This window comes from Ips typographus, linkage group LG12, assembly GCF_016097725.1.
Source record: "Ips typographus isolate SLU linkage group LG12, UJ_Ityp_2.0, whole genome shotgun sequence".
Taxonomy (NCBI): domain Eukaryota; kingdom Metazoa; phylum Arthropoda; class Insecta; order Coleoptera; family Curculionidae; genus Ips; species Ips typographus.
In genome coordinates this window covers 8,356,167-8,367,204 of record NC_138433.1, presented here as the reverse complement: position 1 = coordinate 8,367,204, position 11,038 = coordinate 8,356,167, and the positions used below count along the sequence as shown (strand labels likewise).

Sequence of the window (11,038 nt, the reverse complement as noted above, 5' to 3'; positions counted from 1 at the left end):
GATTTCCCCAGTAGTTAGTACACCGTAGCTAGCCGTTGTGTGCTCGTAACGACCCGACGGATTTCCCAGTAATTAGTACACCGTAGCTAGCCGTTGTGTGCTCGTAAAGACCCGACGGATTTCCCAGTATTTAGTACACCGTAGCTAGCCGTTGTGTGCTCGTAAGGACCCGACGGATTCTCCTGGTTACGCGTAGCTAGTACCCAGAGTTCTCCTGTCCTTAACCACCAGGGCAGCTGCCGTAGACACCGTTAACGCGTACGCCTATTATTTGACCGCTTTTACTGGTGCGTTTAGCTGCTTTGTCACCCGCGTCCCGACTTACACGCTTCTGGTTGGAATAGATCGCTTATAACAAAGTTACACGCTCTCTTTCATCTTTCCGCTTGCATTTATTTCTGTTTAGGACTTAAAGAGACCGATAGGGTTCCGACATTTACTTTCCGATTGGTTCTGTGTTCGTTAACCACCGTAGGCCAGTAGACTTGAGTTATGTTCAATTGTTTAATGTGTTGATTTCTATTTAGTTCACTTGAAAACACGACCCGGTTAGATTGCAAATTAATTTCTGACTTTTATTGGGCCTGCCAGCATTAGAAAACCTTAGCGACAGTTTCCCTTCTTCGACTGTCTTAAAAGCTACCTCGGTAGGCGGAGCGTTTTCCTGGTTTACGCTCCGCGGTTATTTGAAACCAGGTGGCGCCCGAGGCAATTGACAGCAGACTAGTGTTAAAAGGGGCACTCGATTTGAATCCCCAACAAAAGAGCGTCACAACGTTTTCCAGTCACAACCATGGAAGGATGGCCCAACATCTGCTTCGTCCAACACGGACAACTGTATGGAATTGAAATCAAAACGTACGTGCCCGTGGTTAACAAAATCGTTTAGTCGTCCCGACGTGACACACGAAAGTGTAAGTTTGGGCGCACGCCATAAATTCCTCCCTTTACCTCTAAAACTCCCACATAAAATATAACAATATAATAACTAAATATAATCCCTGCGGTGTACCCTTGTGGTCACCCTAAAATAAAAATATCATTACTACTTCCTAAAATAAAATATAATAATATAATAATGTAACATAGTAATTACACTATGTTCCGTACCTGCATTTGCTTCGGTCTCCCCCAATACCAGACTTATGTAAACAAGATCGGCGAATTGGGGTCATGATGTGGGTATAAATACAGCTTCAAAGCACGTACTAATCACCGAACTCTGGGGTCTTCCCCAGAGGGAAGTCACTGACTGATCTCTGGGACAGTCTGGGTTTACCATCTGTGTAGCTTTTAGTGGAGCAGTTGGTAACCAAGTGCAAGCACCCGGAAATCAGCCTGTCAAAGGAAATAGCACGGGCGAGCAGCATTAGTTGCGGTACCGGCTTATCTCCCTTTAACAGTACCAAAGCGTCTTATTCGGCGTGGTGTATGCCCTGTGACACTAGTCTAGGGTTCTATTCACCCCCGGTAAGCGTGCGCCCTCCGCGAACCTTTACAGACGCTCCATACATCATGATCCTCGCCATCTTGGCAATCTGGGAGTAAGACCATTGTATCAATCATCTTGAATAAAAGTGGATTACCGGTACACCTGTGGTTTCCTTCCTCTGAGCTACCCCTTAACGTGACAATAACTAAAATAAATATAATCCCCGCGGTGTACCCTAGTGGTCACCCGAATATAATTCGGTCCCGTCCCGGCTCATCAGCAACCTACTGGAAACCTTCCAATCCAAAAGGATCGAGGGGCCATGATAATCTTCTCTGTGTCGCTCCAAGTTCTAGTATATGTGCCGCCGAAGTGAGTGACAGTAGCATGATGAACGTACAGGGTGATTGATTGAATTTTGACCACCCCCTTAACTTCCATAATTTTGATTTTAGCAAAAAACGTTAAATACAAAACTAGAAGATATTTAGGTCTACTTTATTTTTAGCTAAACAGTTATTATACAGGGTGTCCCAAATTTACGTAACGAACCAAACTTATGTTTTTTTAAATAGAATGACCAACTTTTTATCCGATATTTGAATTCTACGTCAAACTCTAGGCCTAATTGATGTAAAATGTCTTTATCGATATTCAACTGTTTCCGCAGTAGCGTCCTTGATTGATTGAATTTTGACCACCCCCTTAACTTCTTTAATTTTGATTTTAGCAAAAAACGTTAAATACAAAACTAGTAGATATTTAGGTCTACTTTACTCTTAGATAAAAAGTTATTATACAGGGTGTCCCAAATTTAAGTAGCAAACCAAACATGTTTTTTTTAAATACAATGACCAACTTTTTAATCGATATTTGAATTCTACGTCAAATTCTAGGCGTAATTGATGTAAAATGGTTGTATCGATATTAAAATGTTTCTGCAGCAGCGTCCTTGATTGATTGAATTTTAACCACCCCCTTAACTTCCGTATTTTTGATTTTAGTAAAAAAACTAGTTGTAGCAACAGTTATAGATATTTGGGTCTACTTTTACTCTTAGATGAACAGTTATTATACAGGCTGCCCCAAATTTGAGTAACTAACTTAACCCTTAATCACATAGTCCAGGAAACATTGTTAAAGTAACAGATGCTGCGGAAACAGTTGAATATCGATACAGACATTTCACATCAATTCCTAAAATTTGACGTAGAATTTTGTAGAAAAGTTGGTCATTGTGTTTAAAAAACATAAATTTGGTTCGTTACTAAAATTTGGGACACCCTGTATAATAACTGTTTATCTAAAAATAAAGTAGACCTAAATATCTTCTAGTTTTGTATTTAACGTTTTTTGCTAAAATCAAAATTAAAGAAGTTAAGGGGGTGGTCAAAATTCAACCAATCAAGGACGCTGCTGCGGAAACAGTTGAATATCGATACAGACATTTTACATCAATTAGGCCTAGAATTTGACGTAGAATTCAAATATTGGATAAAAAATTGGTCATCGTATTTAAAAAAACATAAGTTTGGTTTGTCACTCAAATTTGGGACGCTCTGTATAATAACTGTTGATCTAAAAATAAAGTAGACCTAAATATCTACTAGTTTTGTATTTAACGTTTTTTGCTAAAAGCAAAATTAAGAAAGTTAAGGGGGTGGTCAAAATTCAATCAATCATGACTTGCACAAGTGTCGCTCTAAATTCTAGTATATGTGCCGCCAAAGTGAGTGACAGTACCATGATGAACGTACACGACTTGCAAAAGGGTCGCTCCAAATTTTAGTATACCAGGTGTCCAAGAGCACCCTGGACATAGGAGATTAACATGGGAAAATGGTTTTGACTTTTTTGCGCCTGTACGGTTCATTTAATGGAAAAACGCTTTAGCTAAAAGTTGTAGAGCACATTTTCGGCTATCCACTCGTAATTTTTTCAATACCGTAGATTTGACCATTAAGATGAAAAACGGATCTAAAATTCGGAAATTTTAAATCTCCCGCCAAGCGGTCGTTAAGGAAAGGTTATATCCGGCCGTGCTACCAACCTTTCAAAATCATAACAAATCGCTGTCAGTCATTCTGTAATCACAACAAGTTTATTTAGTAATAATTTTGAGTTACTACCCACATAATGCAAAGAAAATAAAAATAAATCGTGATAAAAATACTTTATCAGTAGCCCAAAAATCTGATAAGTTGCGTTTATAACCTCATTCAATGTCTCTACTCAACTTATTTACTTTGTAGCAAAATTCTTTAACAAAACACTGGTTTTGCTTGCAAATATTTAATGAGGACGACCGAGGATCACCTATCTCAAGCCTCTTCATAACACTACCAAACGATTTAAAGTGATGAAAACAGTGGACAATGAAGCCAGATCTTTGAAGATAAGTTTCCTACTGTACAGGGACAACAACAAAGGGGCCAAATACTTCCTTCAAAAGTGGTGTGATTTAGCTTCAATGTGCTTAACTTCATGGACTATCATCAGCGAGGGTTTTCATCAGTGTTGCAACTAAAACTTAAAATAATTCAGTGTTGATATCTGACTTAAATCTCAAAATTTGATGTGCCTGTGAAATCTGAATAATCTTAAACTGGCTATAAAACCTCTGATAAACCCCTTCTAGGAACAGAATATGGACTTACACAGTCAAATTATCAGTCAGATGACAAAAGTTTTTGTATATGGGTAGGTATTGTCGAAAAAACCAACTTTTCAATTGAGTGACAGTACCATGATGGACGTACACGACTTGCACAAGTGTCGCTTCAAATTCTAGTATATGTGCCGCCGAAGTGAGTGACAGTACCTAGATGAACGTATACGATTTGCACAAGTGTTGCTCCAGATTTTAGTATATGTGCCGCCGAAGCGAGTGACAGCACCTAGATGAAAGTACACAGTACAGTGATTTGCACAAAATCTTTAAGAAAAGAAAAGTACATATGAAAGAAAAGAAAAAAAAGAAAAGAACAAATTTGTGCAAATCACTGTACTGTGTATAAATCTTTAGAAATCTTGGTTTAGTGCAGCCTTCAAAATCCGCGTTTAGTGCAGTGAAGTGCCGCGAAAAGAAGATAGAATCCCCAAACAAACAATAGTGCGCGGAATATTAGTGAATCGCGAGTGAAAAGTATTTTTTTGTTTTCAAAAATATTAAGTCTAAATAGAAAAAAAATGATGATAAAAACTATAATATTAAGCTCATGTTTAAACGCCCGCCGCCGATAACGTACTAAACTATCAACCAATCAGTGAAAAGAAATTATTTCCTTCTTGTGTGTGTGTGTGTGTTATGGTTACGATGGCCACTCGTCAGTGAGACGTTCAGCCAGTTTAACAACGCGATTACGCGATACACGATTACATAAGTTCCGCGGAAGAGGCACTTGCGTGCGTCTGAGAAACTCTCATCTCTCCCGCTTGCATAAATAAGACTAAATATCGCCTTAAGCGCACGATCCGAGTGAAAGATATAGTCATTCCTCGTGGAAACTATAACCGTCACATCCACGTGGTCTTGACCTAGATTTTCACCCTTTCCGCCTCTTGGAAGTGCACCGCACAAGACAATTCCCCGTAGACCTTTAGGAATCGACGTTTCCACTTAGAGGCCCCACATTTCCACTCGACCGGCTGCGGAATTCGGTCGTCAACTTCAAATTTCTCTGAACACCGTTTCAAGAAACGTGGTTTCTTAGCGACACAAAATGGCCCCCACGAAACAGACGTGCGATACGTTTCAAGTTGAAAATCGAAGTCCATTTCCTTCTTGAAAGACGCAGCACATTCTTTCAGTGTTGTCGTCTTGTGCAGCATTACCCTAAAAATAAGATTCAATAGATAAACTTGAAACCTATGAAACTGAATATGTTATTATCATTCTTGAAATAAGTTACGGTTAGTCATAACCACTAATTGATAAAGAAAATTTGTACTAAATTTGTACTATTTGTACTGTGTAAATTTGAACCAAATTTTATATCTGGATATTAAAAATATTATCTACTTATGTGATAACTTGGTCTTTTTTATTGCCATTTTTGGCAACATTGGTTCTAACCTAGAAACTAGAAAAGAGGTGCGGCGTGCGGCTGTTTTGTTTTGGTTTTCGCGTTTCGGCTTTGGAAAAGTTTTTGGGTTGTTTCATGTTTAATTTTCGTACCCCGTAACCTATTTTTGTTGTCTAATTTTCGTTACAGTTGTTTCGCTTGTATAGCGTTAACTAGTGTATTGCATATTGTTAGGTAGGTAAGTACTTCTTGTATCTTTACTTGCTTTGTACTTCTTAATTAACTTTTTTTTACTAGAGTTTAGTAGCCAGGATGGTTGATCAAGGTTTCATAAAAGGCTCCTCTGATAATTTACCTTATTTGGATGTGGACATGATAGATGAGTTTTATAGAACTAAAGTCACTCATCATGTTGAAATAAAGCACTCAAAAATTGAACGGTAATTTAAAATATTGTTAATATTCAATATTATATTACATTCATAATATGTAATTTGTATGTAATTTGATTTCAGTTCAACAAGGTCATCTTATGGAGACAATGCAATTGGCTATGTTCAAGTTAAAAGGGAACACAGTTTGTGCATTGTCAAAGCAAAAATTACCCTTGAACATAAGATACACAAGTCAAATTATGAAGTTATAGCAGTGATCAATGAAAAGATACAGTCTGTTGTCCAATGTGAATGTTTATCTTGTGCAGCATCTGCAGGTAGGTAATATTGTCACGTTTAGGGGGTAGCGCAGGAACAGAAACAACAAACGTAGTACAAGCATGACTTCTTTATTCGGCGCTGCATAACTCTTAGTATTGAACACTGTCCAAGAGGGGGTGTGTAGATGCGTGGGTGTGGGGGTATGGGCGTAAGGCCTTCTGAAGTGCCGCCAAGCGGTACCCGCTCGATACGAGCAGGGTGCCCCTATGTCCGACACGCCCAAAGGACTTACTTTAGGTACTGCAACAGGGTAACGAGCCGTCCGGGCACTAGGAAGTTCGGACTGTCGCTCGTGACCTCCCTCTGGGGATGACCCCAGAGTTCGGTGGTCGTCGATGGCTTGAGACGCCGATTAAATACTCGTCTCATGACCCCAATTTGCCGGTCTCGCTGATTCGGCAGTGCACTGGGGGAGACCGGGGCCAGACTAGGTACCGGAACATGGTGCAACTTATGTTATTCGTGACATCTCCCCCTTCCAACAAGTGTTCGCCCCGAACACTAAAATTCTATATTACAAAATAAATTTCTCGTCTTTCCTTTTTCCATATGAATCTTAAAATTAACCGATGTTGCTTATTTGCTAGAGAGGGTATGGGAAAAACTTTATTCCAAAAATATAAACACTTTTCTCTTAAAACTACTTCTAGATTCCTAGATAATGTTTTCAGCCACAAAAAAATTAATTCTTTCCTTGGGTCACCTTTCAACCTTGTGTTGCGTCTATCTTCTTGCTCTCCATTTTGGCCAAAATTTACGTCAACTGCACATTGTATTGTATACTCCTTTGGGCACCATCATCTAAGTGGAAACGCTTCACCTAGGCTTCATCTCGTAGTGCCGTCTCTTGGCACTGTATTCTCTAAGCGGCAAACTTCATCGCTTAGCTTCACTTCTTCCTACTGTGTCCTTTTGCGTGCTCCTTTAGCACACCTATCATTGGACATGTATACTTCTTCTTAATTAACGTGAGCACATTTGGAGATGCTTCTTCAGCTCGACTTATTAAAAGACTCTGGGTGCACACGGGTGTAAGTAGAACCGTCGTGGCGGGACCCATCTGAAGATGTCAGCTTCTCCAAGACTTGCTGCTTTACTTCCTTAAATGATATGGCAATGCGTTGATAGACGCAACAAGGTCGTCCGGTGGCCACTGAAATAAACAATATATATATATTTTTTAAATTAATAAACAAAGAATCCTATATCAAGTACTTGCACTTGACCTAGTTTTAAATAAACACACGATACTTGCACTATTTTGCTGTCTCAGCAAGGAACCTAGGTCACTGGCTTAGAAAATTGAGACAATGTTATTACTAAACTGCAACTATGCAAATTATATACTTATTTCTACTATACCCAATTACTCAGTTAAATTTTACCTTTACTAAATTAATATAAATTATACTTATTATTGTGCTCATCTGCACTGCATAGACTCTGTTGCTTTAGGGCGTCCTCCAGGTCGCTCTTTACTTTACCCTACTCGATTCGGGCAAATGCGAGTCTGTAAACTGGTCCTTCAAAATCTTCAACATCTTCATTTTTTGGGAGGGTCGTAGCGTCAGGGGTAGAGCTGGGGTGTGACTACTGATATGAAGATCAGTAGTCCGAGATCAAACGAGGCGCCTCCACCATGTCACGTTTAGGGGGTAGCGCAGGAACAGAAACAACAAACGTAGTACAAGCATGACTTCTTTATTCGGCGCTGCATAACTCTTAGTATTGAACACTGTCCAAGAGGGGGTGTGTAGATGCGTGGGTGTGGGGGTATGGGCGTAAGGCCTTCTGAAGTGCCGCCAAGCGGTACCCGCTCGATACGAGCAGGGTGCCCCTATGTCCGACACGCCCAAAGGACTTACTTTAGGTACTGCAACAGGGTAACGAGCCGTCCGGGCACTAGGAAGTTCGGACTGTCGCTCGTGACCTCCCTCTGGGGATGACCCCAGAGTTCGGTGGTCGTCGATGGCTTGAGACGCCGATTAAATACTCGTCTCATGACCCCAATTTGCCGGTCTCGCTGATTCGGCAGTGCACTGGGGGAGACCGGGGCCAGACTAGGTACCGGAACATGGTGCAACTTATGTTATTCGTGACAATATTGTTCTATTTAAATGTAAATGTACTCCACATTTTGGTATTTATTTTTCTAGATCACTGCAAGCATGCTGTTGCTTTTTGATTTTGGCTACATAGACGTAGTGAAGAGCCTTCTGTTACTGCCACTACATGCTATTGGAAAGAATCTGCTCTTTCAAAAGTTGGTCCAGGTACTAAATTTGATGTTGCCAGTCTACTCAACATAGAGAAGGAACAACCAACATTGACAAGTGAATGCATTTTCCGAGACACTTTAGTTGAGAGTTGTACAGATGCTGATGGAGGTGTTTTTGACATCTGTAAACCAAGCTACTTTCAAACTATGTATCTGCATTTACTAAGCTTGGATTTTGCATCAAATATTGAACTTGGAAAAGGACCAGCCAAATTTATTAGCTTTATTAGAGGTACATTTTAAGTCAATATTTATGTTTTATAATTAAATTAATCATAAAATTGTTCAGGAAAAATGACAAAAAATTTTTGCCTAAAAATCGAGAAATTGAGCAGGAATCAAAGTGATTCACCCCTGTGGGATGAAATGAGGTATGACCGCATAACTGCATCAAAAATATATGAATGTAGCCGATGTTCAACTACTGAAGGTTCACTTGTAGAGGTATCATTTTTTTAAGTATTATGGAAACTTTACTTCTAATTTTTATATTGTCAGAATATTCTAGGAGGTTCTAGTTTTAAAGGGTCTGTGGCAACTAGAAGAGGACTATCACTAGAACCAGAGATTTTAAAAGTTATTTCTGCTCGAAGACACATTAAAATAAACCAATGTGGTTTGTATGTGAATAGACAGTTTCCAGTTTTTGGAGCAAGCCCTGATGGCATTACTAATAAATATGTTATTGAAGTTAAGTGTCCCTCAAAGGAAAAATCAATTTTAAATTATATTAAAAATGGAAAAATTGTACCAAAATGTAATGCTCAAATGCAGCTGCAGATGCTATTTACCAAAAGAAGAAAACGTTTATTCTGTGTCGCAGATCATAGATTTGAAACAACCAAAGATGTTACTATCATAGATGTTAATTTTGAGAGTGATCTATGTGATGATTTATTAAGAGATGCGGGTTTATTTTGGGAAAAAAACATATATCCTGTGTTATTGAAATAAATCTATTTTGAGTTTTAAGTATTGTTTTATTGGTGTTCACAAAAAATATTCAAAATAAAAATGGATTTTTAAAAGCAAAATAATGTTTCTATCATTGTTTCTATACATATAAACACCTTATATTGCATTATTTTAGAATAAAAAATAATAAATATGTATATTTAAAAACAGTTATTTCTGATTCCACTTTCAAGAAAAGGCTGATGCAACCAGATTTTCTTTATTGGCCCATCATTAATATATAACTGAAAAAAGAAACTTAAGTAGCTACATAATATTTTTTTTAAATCCAATGAAGGGGCACATTGCAGACACATTCCTGTAAATATTTTCTAAGAAAGGTGTCTGTTGAAAAGTATAAACAACATAATAATAAATTGTTAATTTAGGACAAGTCAGTATAATATTTATTTTTTGCTTAATGGACCCTGTACATTGACAATACTACAAGCTATTACAACAATATTGTCTAATAGTGGCCAGAATGAATGGTGAAGACATGCATGTGGAGCTAACATTTTAAATTCTCTTAGTCTTCGTATGACCCTTTCAATGTGGACTCGTAGAGCTGCTATTTCTCTATTTTTTTTTTATTTCTGGCTTAGACAGTTTTTGTCCTTCACTAACACTTGGAGGTCGAATTAACTCACAACTTCTATGTGTAAGTAGAGCAGCAACATGCTTAAAACCCCTGTCAGCTAAAACTTGACTACCTATTGGTACAATATCTAAATAACCACTATTTTCAAACAATTGCTTGTCAGTGATTCTTCCTTCATATGATATTGAAATAAAATTAATCAAGCCTCCAGGAGTTGATGAAATAAGACATTTAAATGTGTTACACTTTTTATATTCCGACCAAGTTGCTGATTGAATAACTGGATTTGAAGGCTTCTCTATTTCAATATCAAAGCAGTCAATAATGGATTGTACACTTTTGTACCTGTAGCGAAAAGCTATTGGCAAAGTTTTTTTTTATTGCAACCGGCTCAGGCCAGAAAATTAATTGTTGGACAACATTAGCCATCTGAGGTATTGTTGAAGTAAACATTCTTTGTACATTTGAAGATGACCTAGAAAAGTCATCAGCCAAACGTTCATAAGCATCATTTTGCCTAATTTTTAAACATAATAAAATATCAACTTCAGGCACTTTACAATTATTTGAAAGTAATGTGACATAATTATATGTTTCTGGTGGAAGGCATAAATAAAATCTAATTTTTTTGCTCTAATAAAATCATAGTGCTCTTTTTTCTGTCCATTGTATGAACTTCAATTTTGCTTTGTCCTGAGTTGCCAGATTCGGATGGAACAAACTCATCACAGGTTGAATTCAGACTAAAAATTGAACTGTTTGAAGTCCAACTGCTCAAAGAAGGTTGAACTACTTCTTCAGCAACTTCTGGATCCAGTGGCTTACGTAGGGACCGATGTTTTGATCTCATAGGTGAAGTGGCAATGCTCCTGGACGTTGCTTTTACTAAAACTCCAACACTTGAACACTTTTTTTAATGTTAACTTGCACTGCACAGTTTTTTGTCACAACAGAGTTTTTTTCACTACACTCTGCAGGCTCTTCTGCTAACTCTATAAGCTCTTCTACACTTTCAGAAGGCTTAAACAATAG

The 11,038-nt window shown here is 38.1% G+C and overlaps 1 protein-coding gene across 2 annotated transcripts; it reads left to right on the top strand.

Annotated features, from left to right (window-relative positions):
• The first annotated feature begins 5,522 nt into the window (after positions 1 to 5,522).
• Positions 5,523 to 9,588, top strand: LOC145736504 (uncharacterized). Of its 2 annotated transcripts, none has more exons than XM_081990950.1 (6): positions 5,523 to 5,691; positions 5,755 to 5,897; positions 5,973 to 6,169; positions 8,330 to 8,683; positions 8,741 to 8,895; positions 8,950 to 9,588. In XM_081990950.1, exons 2-4 carry the CDS (start codon positions 5,770 to 5,772, stop codon positions 8,356 to 8,358), a joined length of 354 nt encoding a protein of 117 aa, XP_081847076.1. In that variant the 5' UTR covers positions 5,523 to 5,691; positions 5,755 to 5,769; the 3' UTR covers positions 8,359 to 8,683; positions 8,741 to 8,895; positions 8,950 to 9,588. The 2 variants fall into 2 exon arrangements, with proteins under 2 accessions (XP_081847076.1, XP_081847075.1); XM_081990949.1 differs by having other exon boundaries at positions 5,523 to 5,695.
• The last annotated feature ends 1,450 nt before the right edge of the window (positions 9,589 to 11,038 follow it).